Source organism: Canis lupus, chromosome 1, assembly GCF_003254725.2.
Source record: "Canis lupus dingo isolate Sandy chromosome 1, ASM325472v2, whole genome shotgun sequence".
Lineage (NCBI taxonomy): Eukaryota > Metazoa > Chordata > Mammalia > Carnivora > Canidae > Canis > Canis lupus.
In genome coordinates this window covers 68,225,763-68,243,051 of record NC_064243.1, presented here as the reverse complement: position 1 = coordinate 68,243,051, position 17,289 = coordinate 68,225,763, and the positions used below count along the sequence as shown (strand labels likewise).

Here is a 17,289-nt window from a genome sequence, read left to right as displayed (position 1 = left end):
GAAGATCCGGGCGTCTGATGAAAAAAAAAAGTAAATTCTACGCTTTCTAGTCTATTTGGTATAATAAAATGACTACTGAAGAAGAAGTGAGGACACTAATCTTGGTTCTACCAAGACTTTGGGAAAATTCAACCCTTGGGCCTCATTACCTCATCTAGAAAATGATAGGATAGCTTTGAGTCCCTAGGGTCCAAAACCCTTCTAAAGTGCCTGCTTCGGTAAATATGGCTTTATCTAAAATACACTTGGTCATTATGGTTGAGGGTGAGTTATGGCGTAAGAACTTATTTGGGGATTTTTTTTTTTCCTTTGGTGCATTACAAACAGAACAAGAAAGAAAACAAAAATAGTCTTATTCCGTTTGTCTCCCAACCCACTGGGCTTCTTTCTGTGCACCGGAAGTGAACTTTGGGATACCAGAAAGTGTAGCTCTTTTAGAGAGGATCTTGTGAAAAAAATAGAGCAAGACCAAATCCCAGCATCCAAAGGACTTCAAGAAAGCAGACTTTAGTCCACACAGGTGCCTCTAGAAGGTGCAGAATGAGCGACACACTGATGCGTATAGCAGCAGGACTCTTGACAGGGTGAGGTCCAGAAGGTAGAGATTGGACCACATAGGTAAATTTGAGTTCAAAGATAAGGTCCTCATTCCAAGTAAATTTGCCTTAAGATGGTTGAAGAAGAGAGGTATGCATGAGAAAGGAGTGTTAAGGAAAATGCACATTTTCAAATACCCTGGTCCACAGGGGGGCTCAGCCTCTTATACATGATAAATAAAAGCAAATGATGAAAGACATTGGCAAGGCAAGGGTTTTAGAATGACGTTCTATCCTTTGTCATTGAAGTATAAATTAAATATGGTTATATCATTGGAACAAGTCCCAGTTTTGATGAAAGGCTGTAAAACTAAACTAAAATAAACAAAGAAGTAGGTCAAGAGTCACCGGGAAGGCATGGCTGTGTCTTTCAGTAAGGCTTTCTGGAGCGTTGCCCGTAGAATTGAGAAGGGCTTTTTGAGATCCATTAGGTGTTGTTTTTGAGAAATCCTAGAACAGTGGTTTTCAAAGTGTTGTCCTGGCACACCTGCGGGGGAGGGGAGGCTGTCTCAAGACCCTTTTAGGAGTCCAGGAGATCACAACTGTTTTCATAGGAACACAAAGACGTTATTGGCCTTTTTCAGTCTCATTCTCTCATGAGAACACAGCAGAGTTTCCCAGAGACGACACGATGTGCAGTATCATAAAAGATTGAATGCAGAGGCAGATGTGAGAACCCACATGTCTTCTATTAGGCCAGGCTTTAAAGACAGTTTCAAAAAATGTAAAACAATGCTACTCATCTCACTACTTTTTTCTTTCTTTTTTTTTTGTATGGAAAATAGGTCCCCGCCCCCTCCCCAAAGTATCTTATATTAAGATGTTGATTATTCTTTTTAAATAATTAGTATTTTAATTTTTCTTGCCAATTATAATAGCTAATAGCGTACATATCAATAGATATAACCTACTTAAGCAAAAGCTCTTTGGGAGTCCTTGAAAATTTTTAAGCGCAGAACAGGTCTTGAGAGCAGCATGTTCAAGCATGGCTGTCCTACAGGTCAAGTATTTTTTCTGAACCTTAGAAGAGGCCAAAGGTGACCTTATTCCAGTGTGGGAGGAGCGGTTATTTATAGTTAGCAGTTTTACAGGTCAGAGTGATACTAAGTGGTGTGCCCTCTTGGGGGTTACCCAGGCGGCATTCCTGGAGGCATTCCCGCTTGGTAACTCACAGCACACAAAGCAGTCGAGGCTATTGGTATTTTTCCCATTTTATAGGTAGGAAAAGTCAGAGAAGTCAAATGATTTCTCCAAAATCAAAGAGATAGTTCAGGAGATCCTGAATCGTTTGGTCCTTATGGCACCCAGCCCCAGGTATCTGCATGTCATTTCTCTGCGTTGGTCCTGGGATAAGTCACCCGTCAGCATGTTTCCTTCTAGCAGACCCAGCACCTTCCACCTCCCTGGGAAGAACTGATCGTGTCAGACCAATTTACCGTTCTCTAAGCCAGTATAAGTAAGAGGCATGAATGATACCAGTGCATTTGAGATTCACTGACCAGGGGGAAAACCAGTGAACGGGATAAAATATACCTGGGGAAAATAGGACAAAGCCCCGCTTTTTGTAAACACAGCATAAGAACCTGCTCGCTAGAAGAAGAAGAAGGGATGTTCCCTGAAGGCCCATAAGGGTCTGTGAAGTTACTATTTGCTGATGAGGTTGGCGCCCAGGAGGGCAGGCCCAACCATGACACGGGGGTACGGGGGCACGTGGGCCGCATGGGGGCATGGGCCCACGGAAGCCACTTCTTTCAGAGGACAGGGTCCAGTTCTGTTGTCAGAGCTGTACAAGGTGAGAAATGTGACGGTTCCTGCAGGGCGGCCCTGGGATGACTGGCATGTGGGATTCTGGGGGGCACATAAGAAAAACATAGAACAGTTGTTTGCCGGTGAGTCAGGTGGGATAATTGATAGTTGCCTGGGGGGACAGACCCTGGCGTTTCTTTGATTTCAGCACCGTGTGTTGGCTCGGGTCTTCTGGAAATATAAAATATTTCTGCCGCGTGCGTCATCGTTATGTCTAGCAGATGTTACTTTATGCTCCGAAACCCAATTTGCAGAACGAACGTGGTATCGGATAACACACCCCTCAGAACAGAAGAGAGGGACTGGTTAACTAGCCTCCTCCCGGGACAGTTGTAAGAGGGACCACACTTCCAGCCCTGCCTGCCCGGAGCTCACAAGTAGAGTGTATTCTAAGAAAAGAAGTGACAAAACACATTTATTGATGTAAACTGTAATCGAAAAATGTTCAGCTACGTGTTTAGAGAAAAATGCAGCATCCACGGATCCATGATGCCGGGGAGGACAGTCAACCACCGAATGGCTGCCTCCTCCCTGCTTCCGTGCTCTGACGTTTAAAAAAAGAAAACCTTTTCTTCCAACATTTACCGATAATCCAAAAAAAGAAAAAAAAAAACAAAACCCTCCATTCCATGACTCCATATCATCAGGTCATTATAAGAAAAAAAAAAAAAAAACAGACCTATTCAGCTTTGAATCTTATTAAAGTAAAAATATTGAGTCTATTCATTAGCACTAGGCGATTAGACTTTTGCTTTATGCCTGTTTTGAAAGCAGGGCTTGATATAGAAGGTATTTACGTAACAATGCTGTTGCTCAACGCCCTTATGGTTTTTCTGCACCCGCTATCTTAATGGAAATTTACTGGAAAATTCTTGCCAGAATAAACACATTCCTTCAGAAGTGAAAAGCTTAACGTACTTTAATTCAACTGCACCTCTTTTCTGCAAGCAGATAAGCCAAGGTATTGGGCACCGGTCGTGAGGCCTCCGCAGGACCCTGGCGTCTCCCAGCGCTGGGGGCGCGGGCAGCAGCCCAAGCTGCAGGGCATCCAGGGCACGAGCACGGCCCGGGGCATCTGCGCTTTTGCTGAGGAACCGCCCCCCCCCCCCAACCCTGGGTGTTCTGCAGAAGGCCTTGAAGACTCGAGCCCCGGGCGAGGACAGGCTGCGTGGGTTGGGCTGCTGGTCCAGGCTACAGCCACAGTTCAGGGTTTTGAGGAGAGCGCCTTCTGTTCACATTTTACTTTAAGCATCAGGAGTGTGGACTCCAAAGCGAGAGGCCTGAAGGCAGGGCCAGGGCCAAGGGCAGAGCCACGGAGGACGTGGGATCAGGATGGCTGGCTGCCTCCCCAGGGACGGAGGACGGCTCCTGGCCTTAGGGCGGGGAGGCGACCAGTGGACAGTGGAGGCCCGAGGAGGGGAATCATGCAAACCTGCCCGGCCTCCCCCTGCCAGCCCTGCCCCGCACCCACCACGGCCGCCCCGCACTTGCCCGGGAGCCGTTCCGGGCCGTCCACTCGCACGTGCAGCAGCGCTGTTGAAGGGCGAGTGTCCCTGACGAGGGAAACTGGCCCAGCTTATGACGCCAAGGAGTCGGTCGTGCTGTGTTTACTTGTAGCAACAGGCAGTGAAGTGTTGTGACTTGGCACCTGTGTGTTGGAATTGGGGCCCCCGGGTGGCTCAGTGGCTGAGTGGCTGCCTTCGGCCCAGGGCGTGACCCCGGGGTCCCGGGATCCAGTCTGGCTTGGGCTCCCCACAGGGGCCTGCTTCTCCCTCGGCCTGGGTCTGCCTCTCTCTTTGTGTCTCATGAGTAAGTAAATACAATCTTTAAAAAAAAAAAAACAAAAAACGGTTGGAATTAAACTGCTAGGTCAAATTGACCGGACTTTAGTGACCTTCTCCCTTATGTAGTATTACATCCTGCTGTTTGAATGATTACGGGAAAGGCCAGTTTAAATGTGAAAATGTTCACAAACCATTAAAGAATTTACGCTTATGGTATTTTTAAATTTTCTTATGTGTAGTGAGAAAACCAATGTAGCAAAAATATTACCTTCTAACATCCTCCTGGGAGATAAAAGAGCAATTTGAAATTAGAATAACAAAAGACTAGTTCCCCAACCATTGTCCCCACTCAAATTATGTTTTTTTTTGTTTTTGTTTTTTAAAGATTTATTTATTTATTTATGTATTCATGAGAGACACGGGGCGGGGGGGGGGGGGGGGGGGGCGGAGGGGGGGGCAAAGACACAGGCAGAGGGAGAAGCAGGCTCCATGCAGGGAGCCCGACGTGGTACTCGATCCCAGGACCCCAGGATCACACCCTGGGCAGAAGGCAGTGCTAAACCGCTGAGCCACCTGGACTGTCCTCAAATTATGTTTTCAAAAAATTGAATGTAAAGAGGAAGTGCCATAACCAAAAATTTTCCTTTTTTAAATAATTAGGGTTTTCTCCATTCTATCTCAATATAAAAAATAATAAAACAAAAACTTAGTGTTTCTGTTATCTATGCAATATATATACATACGTAAGCTTATTTATTATAAGGTCTATTAATTCAATGTTAGTAGTAGGTGGGATAGGACATATAAAGAAAAAAATTATGGTTAACCTGAAGTCATACAAAAACCTTCATTTATTCAACTTATTCTTTTCTTCATAGATAATATTTGAGATAAGGGTTTAAGAGGTAATTCCTAGCAATGTATTCAGAATTGCCAATAAATGTTTTTCCCCAGTAACTGAAATTTTACCATATTTTCAAATATATATCATTAATGGGTATGTTTATAAATAAAGGTCAAAAGTTGCCTTCTATAGTAGAGCGTAACAGCAAACTTAATATGCTATTTTTCTATTTATGTTTCGGTTCCAAAAATAAAAATGAAGTTCAAATAGTATCTCATTTATTGATTGCAGATATTTGCTGTATAAGGGCTGAGTTTTGTTTGCAGATATAAATGACAAATATGAGATACTGTCTTAAAGTCTCAATTAACTGATAACCTCTGATAAAGATTTATTTATTTATTTATTTATACATTGTATTTATTTATTAATGAAAGACACAGAGAGAGAGGCAGAGACACAGGCAGAGGGAGAAGCAGGCGGGACTTGATCCCAGGACCCCGGGGTCACACCCTGAGCCAAAGGCAGATGCTCAACCACTGAGCCACCCAGGCGGAGTCCTCATCAAGATTTAATCTGTTGCTTTTTAGGAATAGTTTTAGGTTTAAAAGAAGTCTTGTAATAACTTACATGAAATGGAAAGGAAAAATGGTTTATCACACCACTATTTTTTTTTTTTTTTTTTTTTTTTACTGGTATTTGTTTTTTGACAGTGAAACTCCTTATTCATCCTACAAACATATTATAATCACTGGTATCTCAAGTTAAATAGCTTCAAAACACACATCTCTTTGGTTCTTTTTTAAGGAACTTACAGAGTTTCCAAATTGTTCACTCAGTACTGTGTTGTTTTAGAAATTGTGCTACTTCCTCATGTATTAAAATTAATCATGTTTTCTTTTGACTTTATAGCCGTAAATATGGCCAGTGCACGATGAACCAGGAGATCACCAAAGTCACCGAAAAGCCTCCATTTGACCGATCAGGTTCTCAGGATTCTCTGGATGAACTCTCTATGGAGGACTACTGGACGGAAGTAGAAAATATCAAGAAATCTAGTGAGAACAGACAAGATCAAGAGGTGGTGGTTGTCAATGAGCCTGATGGTAATAACTCACTGAATAAAACTTCTGTCTGTTTGTATCCGTGTTTGTGGGAGATGACTCCCTGGGAAGGAAGAGGACAGCCGCAACAACGAAAATTAAGGATAGGACAACCGAGATAGGATAATGCTCGTTGGCCTTTCAGCTTGAAAAGTACTTGTTGGCGGCGTATTCCTGGATGCAGCTGCCACATTTCGGTAGCATGAGTTAAGTTCACTGAGTCTGAGATGGGGCTAGAACCTTGTTGGCTAGGCTTAGTGTCATGGACTCCTAGGATGAGACGTGATCTTTGAAGTGATCTAACCTTCCTTCTGTGGTAGCCACATGGCTCTTGTGCTCACTGCTTTGCAGTGATGCCGTGTTTCCATGGGTCAGTCAGCTTGAGCTGTCTGGATGTTCTTCATTTTATTGATTTGAAATCTGCCATCATCTACCTTGGACATGGTTTTTGCCTTTTGGAAGAACACAGCAAGGCTACTCTACGTTTATGGGATAACCTTTCAGATGTTTGAGGATGCTTGTCTTGTTCCTCACCGTGTTCTTCTGGAAAGAAAAAATGATTTACCTAAGCCAGTCCTCGTGGTGGTTTTCAGACCTACCTCAGCCCTGGTCTTCTTCGTGCGAGTATACGAGGCTGGATAGCTGGCCTGGGGGTATGGATTTGGACAGTGTAGGATGGCATTAGTGTTTTCAGCCTCCATATTTGCTTCTTTCTTATATTTGGTCCATAATTTGTCTCCAGTTTCTTTCCAGCTATATATACTTCCCCACACTCTGTATTGTTATAGTTGATATTATAGAAGAAACATTTTTTTCCCTTCAAATTAATACTGTCTCTTTCCATCTCATAAATTCAAGAGTCACCAAGTTTTTGATGACCAATTCTGGCATCTATATATTAGCTTCTTTCCCTTCTTCTTCTTATTATTATTATTAAAAATTACATTTAAAAAATTCCAAGTAGGCTCCATGCTCAGAGTGGGCCTTGATCAAGAGTCACATGCTCTGCTGACTGAGCCAGCCAGGTTCCCCATTTTAACTCTCTCTGCCTTGTGCCACCCATAGATTTGTAAGTACGTTTTAGGGATGTCAAATGATCTGGATGCTGAAAGAATAATGACAGTCAGTGCCTCCTGACCCACTAATACTGATCTCCTTCCCAACAGAGGACTTCTTAAGGCAATGACTTGGCCCTGTGCTGTTAAACAGCAGAATCTACGTAGGTTTTTTTCCCCCCTTGCTATGACGTTTTTTGAAAAATCTACCAATAATACTTTAAAGAGAAAAACTGGAGATTTTTCTTAACGTTTCTTAGATTTGCAAGATTAACACAAACTCGTTCTTTTGTTTGGGTCCTCCTTTATTTTGCTCTCATTCTTTCTCACGTTACCAGTAAAATCGGGCTTGCTTGTGATAATCAGCATACGCCCCATATTTCCTGTCTCAGTGTTTCAAGATGGAAGCAGCAGACCATTCCTGCTGAATGAGAAGATACTCGTCAGAAAATAGCGTTCAAGCCTGATCCGTAGCCACGTGTCATTATCTATTTCATAATTTTCCAAGACTAAAATGAGTTTATAGATAGTCGCTCCTAATGTGATTATGGAGAAGAACTGAGAAAGTTCCTAACATGCCCACGTCTGTTCTTTGGCTTTACGCGGTTTGAGGTTCACCCCCACTTTTTAGTGGATCGAGCGACTCTGTTTTCAGATATTGTTTACTTATCGTGTCAATATCTGCTTCTTTTCCCTGAGAAATTGGTTTTCTACACGTATGTGGAGTCCTACCTTAACAGCATTGATAGTAAGGGCAGACTTTTTATGTCAGTAAACAGGTTTTATGGCCCAACATGCAGAGTGCCTGGCACTACTTTATGTTTCTTAAAACCGAGGATATTGATACTAGATTTCTGCCGTCGAGGAACTTACACAATGTGGAAGGATACGCAGGCTCTTCCCATGTGGCCTTCCCTCATGCGGAGCAGCCAGGACAGCTCTGCTCTACATTACGGATGAGAAAACGGAGTAGGCCTGAGGCCAAGTGACTGGTCCAACGTGCCGGGGCTGTCAAGGAAGAGAAATGAAGTGTTGACGAAGGGTTTTTGGGTCTCAAGTCATCGGTCTTTCACTTTCCTCTATAAACTTACTGCTTGGAGGGAACCGATTCTTGTTATCTTTCTGTTTTTCTGTAATGTTCATAGAACTTAAACAATATTTGCCTTACTGTTTACTTTGTACTTTTAGCGTTTTGAATTGATATTATATAATTAATTTCCTATAATAAAATTTTTTTAATTGTAGAAAACACGAAAGGGGGTTGAAAACTTAATTTGCAGTTCGTTAGTTCTTGATGCCTGGATGCTCTTTATCCTTTGCCATACTCCATGGCAGCTACGGTGAACGGAGAAAACAAGCCTTTCCATCAGTTAGTGTTGGACTCTGAGGCACAGATGAAGTTAAGCCAAGAAACGGGTCTTTAAGTCCAGTGTTAACTTCCTTCTGTAACTTGATGGAAGTAAGTTATCTTTTCGTTGCTTGCTCATCTCGAGAAAGGGAGCAGTACTATCTTCCCCTAGTTAACCTGCAGGGACGACGTTATCGAGGTTAATCACATGTGCAGTCATTTAAAGTTTTTAATTGCATTTATATGAAATGGATCTAAAATTTGATATCTTTGTGGCTGGAGTTTATGGCAGTTGTCCAAGTTTCAGATAATGACTTAGCATGGCAGTTTGATTTCGGTAGAAGAATGTCAGTAAGCGTGTTTGAAACGCTGGAAAAAAAATGCAAAAGTTTTCATATTTTGTGATCTTTCAACTCCATTTTTCTCTACTGTTTCAGAGGGAGAACTGGAAGAGGAATGGCTCAAGGAGGCTGGTTTGTCCAATCTCTTTGGAGAATCTGCTGGAGATCCCCAAGAAAGCATGGTGTTTTTGTCAACATTGACCCGGACCCAGGCAGCAGCTGTTCAGAAACGGGTAGAGACAGTCTCCCAGACCTTGAGGAAAAAAAACAAACAGTACCAGATTCCTGACGTCAGAGATATATTTGCTCAACAGAGAGAGTCCAAAGAAAAAGTAGGTTTTCTTCTTTTTTTGATGTTAAAGCAACGGAATGATTGCCTTGAATTGAGTGGACCAATCCAGCTTATTAATTCAGATCATTAAAATCCCAACGAGCACTTGTATACCAGCCACTAAAGCCCGGTGCTGGCAGGGATCCAGACAGACCCAGTCCCTGTCCTTCTAGAACCTACACCGCAGGGGCAGAAAATAAAACAAGTTAGAATTCAGTGTGATAATCTCTGTGTTAGGTTTCCTTGCAGCGTTAGGCATGGCCCTGACCCTCAGAACATGTGACTCCCAGTTGTTACTTACAGAAAAGTGGGAGGTAAGAGATTCTTCATTTATTAACTTCTGCAGGAATATTCGCTTTTCCTGAGGCTCATTTGGGGATGAATCAAAGTAGGAGTGAGATGAGGGAGCTAGCCGCAGTATAATTAGAAAGCAGGAACCCTGAAATATGAAATAACTTCCCCTTTGTGTCTAGTGCTTAACACAGTGCCTAGCACATAGAAGATTTGAGTAAATATTTGTCAAGATGATTAATTAATTATGAAAGCTGTTGGAATCTGGGAGAGATGGTGAGACTGGAGGAACAAGGATAGCAGGGTAGGCATGGTGAAAGTGAGAGACCTCTGCGGCCTCGAACACCCCCGTGGTGGGCTGCTTGTTACTCATCCATGAGGACAGAAGGAGCTTGCGCGAAAGGTAGATTAATATGGTCTCTTCCTCTATCAGGAAGATCTTGCTTCTAAAAAAAAAAGTTGGCTGAACTAAATGGCATTCTTAGGGTTAAAGTTGATTTACATTCTGGATTATTCTCAGGTGTACTGAGTAGTCCTGGCCTAGAAGGCCCAGGAGGGTTGCTGGGACGAGAACAAACCAACGGAATCCTGAACAGTGACGACGGTAGTGATAATCACTGCCACCACTGATGAACGCTTACTGTGCTAACTACTTTCCCTGCGTTATCTCATTTAATCCTTGCAGCTGTCCTATGAGTGAGGAGGTATTACCGTTTCCATTCTATGGCTGAGGCTCATAGACTTTAAGTAACTTGCTCAATGTCCCATAGACAGTAAACCCAAATTTGTGTGACTTTGAAGTATGTGCTTTTAACCATGATGTATCCCGCTATATTTGGGTTTCCATGTAAGTGATCCGAACATGAGATTCCGTATTGATCATGACTGAAGGGTAGCAAAAATCCTCTGATTCCAAAAAGAGAGAGAGAGACGGAGAGATGCCTTGTATTTAAGGTATCTTTCTATCACGTAGAGGTTTGTTTTTTTTGTGTGTGTGTGTTTTATAGACATTTTATTCTTCCGAGAAATCCTTAATAGCTTCAGAATGCTACTCTATTTGCGTGGGCAACTGTGGATCAAATCCAGTCTATTTGATGGGAGTTTTAGGGTCACTGGATTGCTGCGGGCAGGTCTCTTGCGGTGAGGCAGTTAAACCTTGCTTACCACCCAGTGGTTATTTGGGACAGCCACTGAAGTCAAAGGCCTGGACTAGGTTTCCAGATCAGATGTAGGAAAATGAATGGTGAGGAAATACAGTATTATGACATTTCCTTCCCAATTAAAGAACTCTCCCTGAGGGAGTTAAGAGGAAGTAAAATGGGGGAGGGTGATGAACTGAGCCTAAGCAAAATATCTACTGTGGGACTCCTGCCAGGCTCCAAGAGGATGTTGCTGCTCAGTGCGAGCAGCAGCATTTTCCAGCGAATCCTTGGTAATATCTAAGCCACATGGTTTGATTCCAAGGTAATCGGTGGATTGTATCATCTGATGGCACCATTAACAGAGAACTAGCACGAGCGAATTAGAATAGCGCTAGCTTGCTTACACTGCATGCCTTTAATTGGAACGCCGCCACCCATTAGAAATACATCCCCCGTTCCTCAAGGGAACATGGAGCAGCCACTTCACTTGCAGTTCTTTTGTCCTCAAACAAGTACAGATTCGGCTCTTGCATTTTAAATGCTTCCTCACGAAGCCCTCACTGACGCTGGGCAACCCGATACAGACACGAGTACCACCTACACGGTTATCATCACTTGCTAAGGAAAACAGTTCTGACCACGGGCCCCCAGATGTGTGTTTGTGTGGAAGATCAGCGCGGCTCAGTGTGCCCATGGTTCGGGGGAGGGCTAGCTCGTGGGTGAGGAGACCCCTATGCGCTTCCATGATTGAGTAGTCACTTTGCACTGTCCTGAGCTGTCTGCCTCTAGGGGCTGCACTGGTGGCCTCGGTGTCTGCTTCAGGGCCTTCTGGACCCTTCCTAGCCTGCAGGTGAAGGGGAGAGCCCTTCTGGCTAACGGCATGAGGTCAGAGGTGGGATTTGTCATCCTTTCAAACACTTTATTTGAATAGAGATGAAAAGCCAATAGAGTATGATTTAAAAAAAAAAAAAAGATTCTTTCAGACCACTGTGTATGATTGATCGAGGCTCCCCTTCCTGATTCCTAAATTCCTTCCGAAGACTTCCTCGGAAGGAGGAAGTGTTACCTGGCCACTTACTGGGTTCTACTATGTTCTACTATGTCTATAAACCCGCGGAGGACTACAGGTTTTACAGTTTTCAGGTGTCCCTGCCCCCTGCCCGCCTCCCCCAAACCTCTTGGAAAGAGAGTTCCTTTAAATATCTGAGCTCATAGTACCTGCTTGGTCATTTAGTTTTAATTTATCTCACATTTATTACTAAGGGCTTTTTTTTTTTAATTTGAGAATTTTGATTTTATTACCTACATGTCAGCTTGTAATTTTGTTTTATAACAGTGTTATCGAAATATAATTCACATCCCATCTCATTCACCCATTTAAAGTCTACAATTCAGTGATTTTTAGTATATTCACAGATTTATCACCATCATTGCAGTCAGTTTTGGCACATTTTCATTATCCCCCAAAGGAAGCCCATTAGCTCTCGTTCCTGTATTTCCCTCCTCTCCCCCAGCAACCACCAGTCAGTCTACTTTGTGTCTGTCTAGGATTCGCCTATTCTGGACATTTCATAGTAAGGAAGGAATCCTATCCTGTGACTCATTCCTTTGACTTAGTATAACGTGTTCAAGGTTCATGCACGTTGTAGTCTGTACCCAGGACTCCAGTTCTTTTTATTGCTGAGTAATATTTCATCGTGTGGATAGACCACATTTCGTGTATCTACCCTGTTACTGGATAGTACCAGTTTTTTGTAAGTTTGTCTTTACCCCTCAACTAAATAGTGGTGTACTTGATGGCAAGGACCCCCCCTTTTTTTAAAGAATTATTAAAAAAAAAAAGATGCATTTATTAGAGAGTGGGGGGAAGGGCTGAGGGAGATGGTGAAAGTATCCTCAAGCAGACGCCCCGCTGAGCACAGGGCCTGACAGCCTGACCCAGGGGGCTCCGTGGACCCCTGGACCCTGAGGTCATGACCTGAGTGGAAATCCAGAGTCAGGCACTTAGCCAGCTAAGCCACCTAGGCGCCCGGATGGCAACCCCACAGGGCTGAGTATTGTGTCTTACACGCCGGGCGGCAATCCGATATTTGTGGAATGATTACTTATTTGTTGATTATAGCTGCAGTACTTCTTTTCTGTGGTGGTTGTAATTCTGTGTGTGTTTCTTGTACTCTGAAGGTTAGTAATGGAATTATTTACAATATCATTTCTCTGGTTGTGAGTTGGAGATGACTCAATGGCCCACTTTCTATCTTTAGGCTCCAGATGGCACCGACTTACAGTCAGTCAGAACAGATGAAAACAAACATCAAGGAAAAGATGGTATGTTGGACCTGTTCTCTTGTGTTTCCCTGTATATTAGCACCGCAAACAGATACAACCTTTTAAAACATTCACCTTCAATTCTAGTAAGCCAATGATTAAGACGCCGATAGAAAGTGCCCAAGTAGATAATTACATAAGGCTGGGAATATAGTGGGTCTTTTCTTTGTCGTCGTTGTTGTTAATGTTTGTGTTTCTCTGTCCTAACATCTCTGTGCATGGTCCGTTTCCCCAAATGTTTACCTAATTTAACTTACTCAGGAACTGTACATAGGAGCTACTGTTTGGAACCCATTTTACAGATGAGAATACAGAGGTTTACAGAGAGGAAGTCACCTGCCCAAGGCTGTTCAGCTGCTAAGTGGAACCAGAGATTTTGGAACTTCATTCTGAAATCATAAGTTCTTAATTCAGAAATGGATTCTTTTTCAGAAAGCCTGTAAAGGCGTAAAAACTTGGGGTCTTGGGAGGAGCAATTCATTATAATTCTTTTCATCCTTTTTCTCCTCTATACCTGTTACTTCAGAAATGGATTAGAAATTCAGGGCACGGAATGAAAATAAGTATTAAGGCTTCATTAGCACTTAATCAAGAAAGAATTTATAGCTTGTTTTCCTTATTTGCAAAAAGGAAAAAATACTCCAAATGAAGCTTAAAAATCTAATCCTTACTGTTGTTATTTAAAAACCGTAGCAGGGGTGGTCTGTGGTTGCCAGATTCCAGCTCAGGGACTTGTCCCTTTGTTTTGTTTATATTCTTAAGACTCGGCACCTGCGGGGCTCCTGCCATTAATAGTGTTGCATTAGGAATGGAAGCCATGGGGGGAGTAAGAGGCTGAGAGTGGGGGGCTGGGGAGCATTTCCACCTTCTCATCTCAGCCCCGTTAGTCCAAGGTTACCTGTGAGGTCTTGGAGTCTTGGGACATCGGTGCCTCTATTTTTCCTCCCATCCTTCTCTGGGAACTTGTGTCCTGCGCCCCTGCCTTTATAAATGCGTAAGTAAGTGGGTGCCTAGCGCGTATGGATGTCTGTAATTCCACGGAAGCACCTGCTGCTGTGTCAAGGCTTCTTGAGTTATATATGCAGTTTTCTATCATAATGAAATGAGGGCTTGCGCCTCTGCGGACGGTGAGCACGGGGTGGCATGTGGCGGGGCCCGCAGGGCTGTCACGGGACAGACGAGCCTTCCGTGCCCTGGCAGTGGCTCAGTGAAGACTGAGGAGTGCAGCATCCCCCCAGCTGGTTCCCTCCATCACCAGGGGGCTGCAGGCCCTGTAAAGGAATTCTGGAAGGCGGGGTCACTGAGGAGCCCTTTCCAGGCCCGGTGCCAGAGAACCCAGCCTCCGAGCACCAGGCCTTACCTGGCTTTACCTCAGGCCTTACCTGGCGCCCGTGGCGGGCAGCGCCATAGCCCGATAGCGACTTAGCCGCTGCCACCTAAACACTGGTGGCTCGGGGGGTGCGGGAAAGCCTCGTCTGGGGTTCCAAGCGGAGCGCTGTCTGGTGGCACCCGAGGGTGCGGGCCGCCTCGCCTCTTAGGTGTTTTCCTGCACTTGGGTTTTTATGTATGTTCAATGGAAGGTATTTATCCTAAATGAAAAAGTCACAAAAGTCCTAACATTGCAAGGGCTGTCGTATCTCACATTAATTAATCTGCCAATTATTGCTCTTTTCATCAAATTATAAAACTATGGATGTCAATGACCCATCACTTTTTATGAAAACACATAGAAACGTTAATAATGCCCACATCATTTTTAAGACTTTCATGTTAATATGCATATTTACTTAATTTTTCTTGATTTCTGTGGAAGAGGGATAATTCTTTTTAAAAATAAAGGCACTTTGTGGGTATTTTGAACAGCTGAAAACCTTTAAGGAGTTGTGTAAAATATTTATGACGCATGCCGTTGTTCACTTCAAAACCAAAGGAGAATTATGCTATTTAGAACAAAGATATTATGCTCTTTACACTTCAGAATTTTGAGAGTCAAAAAGGGTTATTTCAGAATTCCCTGTTAGCTTTTGCTATGAGGATAGATCATTGATTCATAGATATTTTCATGAGCCAATTAACCACCCATTTCTTATAGCCGCCTCTCTATCTCCCCTGAAGCTGTTTTTCCTACTATCTACCTTAATTGAGTTACCATTTGAACTCTTAAGTTGTATGCTCCAGGTTTTTACAATTTTTGCCACATTTTGGAAGAATTTAATGTATTTTAAATATATTGTGACTTAATTATAATTCCTCAGCTTTGAAATCAGTACAGGACATTTTTTTTTTTTTTTTAATGTGGGATGGTTGTAAGAGAATGTTGGGGGCGGGGGGAAAGAGTAGTTTTAAAATTCTTGTCCATAAACACTCTGCTTCTGTAAAGGTAGCGTCTAATTTAAGAAAACAGCTAATCATTTTTTTCCCCCCTCTCAGAATGGTTTCCTAGGAAACTAACATACACATTCACAGTAAAACATAACAGTGGAACCCAGTGGGAAAGGAAAACTAAAATTGTGTTTTGACATTTAAGTTAATACTTGGAAAGTTAATTGTAAAGCGGTTTAGTTATTCTAATGAAAAAAATGGTCATAGGCTGTTGGAGGAGCAACATAAATAACATAGAAATGTGCCATGGATGGCAGCAGAAAAGCACCATCAAGGAGCTTCAAATTTTTTATTTTCGGAATTGGCATAGGTCAGTGTTTACTTACTTTTTTAACTGGGTGAGGCTACCAGCCCCACTGATGTAGTTTGCAGGGCCCGGTGCAAACTGAGAAAGTGAGGCAATTTGTTGAGATGCCAGGGTGGCAACAGCAGAGCATTCAACCCATAGTGGGGGCCCTGCTGAATGCACAGGGCCCTGAGTGCACAGGTCACACACCTGGAAGCCTGCCCAGCTTATCGGAAGGAAGTAATGAGGCCGGAGTTCTCTTTAGTCCTAATTTTCTATTGGGTGAAGCAAAAAATTATTTTTTAACTTAAATGACAATGGACTTTTTTTTTCTGAAGGCAGCAGCAGTGTTCATAACATGTTTACATGTGGCATGCCTTTGTTAAATTTTTAAATATATTATTAATTTATTTGACAGAGGGGGGTGCACAAGCAGGGGGAGCAGGAGGGGGAGAAGCAGGCTCCCCGCTGAGCAGGGTGCTGACGTTGGGCTGGATCCCAGGACCCAGGGACCGTGGCCTGTGCCGACGCTTAACCCACGGAGCCACCCAGGCACCCTAAGCTGTGTTAAATTTTGAAATTAACTGTATCTCTTGTCACCTTGATGTGTTAGTATTTAAGCATATACATGCACTCTGTACATATATTTTGTAATTCAGAGCTGCTCACCCTGAATTCTAAGTCTCCAATGGGGGAAAAAACAAACAAACCAACCAGTAATCCTGTTATCCAGGTTTTTCTAATGTGAGTTGTGTTTAAAACAAAAACTTACCAAATCGTCAATGCGAACTGTTTTCCCCAAAGCTCTAAAGCTAATGTTTTCAACGAAGAGGTTTTCGAATGTTAATTCTTTCTAGAAGATTAACAACAGACAGACAAAAAAAAATGTTAAACTTATTAGATACCCTTGAAATGTTGATGTAAGTATCCAGAATTTGACTGGGTTTGTAGTTGTCAGAATCTTAGTATATAATTGGGTGCAAACCCTACTGGTTCCTGTAGCAGGTGCCTCCAGACCCGACTCCCACTGTGCTAAGTTTTTGGCATCAACTCTTGTTTTGAAATTCTTCCCATGATAGGTAGGTAACATTCCAGAAAGGAGGTGCAGGTGCAGGTGCGGAAGGGGTCTGCTCCAGGAGTCTATTTCACTGTGAGATAATGAAATGGTAAATCACTAGTTCTAAAGTAAAACCAGCCTCTTTCAACTCCCCTCCCCCCACTTCTTGTTTATTCATTTTTTTAAAGATTTATTTATTCATGAGAGAGAGAGAGAGAGAGAGAGAGAGAGAGAGAGAGAGAGAAGCAGAGACCCAGGCAGAGGGAGAAGCAGGCTCCTCGCAGGGAGCCCCATGTGGGACTCGATCCTGGATCCCAGGATCACGACCTGAGCCGATAGCAGGTGCCCAACTGCTGAGCCACCCAGGTGTCCCATTTATTCTTTTTTTTTTTCTTTCTTTCTTTCTTTTTTTTTTTTTGCTTGTGATCTCCCACTGTAAACTAAGCTTTTGTGAGGCTTCTCATTCAGAGTTTGAGATCATCCTCAGTGTTAGGCTGACCCAGTCGCAGTATTGTGACCTCAGAGAAGGATTCCACAACTGGGCTACGGGTTCTAGTCTCCACCTCCCCTCCTACATCCTCCATCCACCATTGGTAGG

The 17,289-nt window shown here is 43.2% G+C and overlaps 1 protein-coding gene and 1 long non-coding RNA gene across 4 annotated transcripts in view; one reads left to right on the top strand and one right to left on the bottom strand.

Moving 5' to 3' along the window:
* Positions 1-17,289, top strand: part of ARHGAP18 (Rho GTPase activating protein 18) — a 119,250-nt gene that overhangs the window by 55,682 nt on the left and 46,279 nt on the right. For all 3 annotated transcript variants that reach the window (XR_007413585.1, XM_025423005.3, XM_049115455.1), the window contains 3 exons: positions 5,943-6,136; positions 8,974-9,209; positions 12,903-12,966. Coding sequence is in view for 2 of the 3 variants with exons in the window: in XM_025423005.3 (XP_025278790.3) it covers positions 5,943-6,136; positions 8,974-9,209; positions 12,903-12,966 (494 nt within the window). In the remaining variant the exon portion in view is untranslated. The remainder of the gene's footprint in view (positions 1-5,942; positions 6,137-8,973; positions 9,210-12,902; positions 12,967-17,289) is intronic.
* On the bottom strand, positions 13,217-17,099 carry LOC118352044 (uncharacterized). Its single transcript, XR_004808476.2, has 3 exons — positions 16,407-17,099; positions 15,675-15,909; positions 13,217-14,555 (listed from the first exon to the last, which is right to left on the bottom strand). It is a non-coding gene; the product is annotated as an uncharacterized LOC118352044 (long non-coding RNA).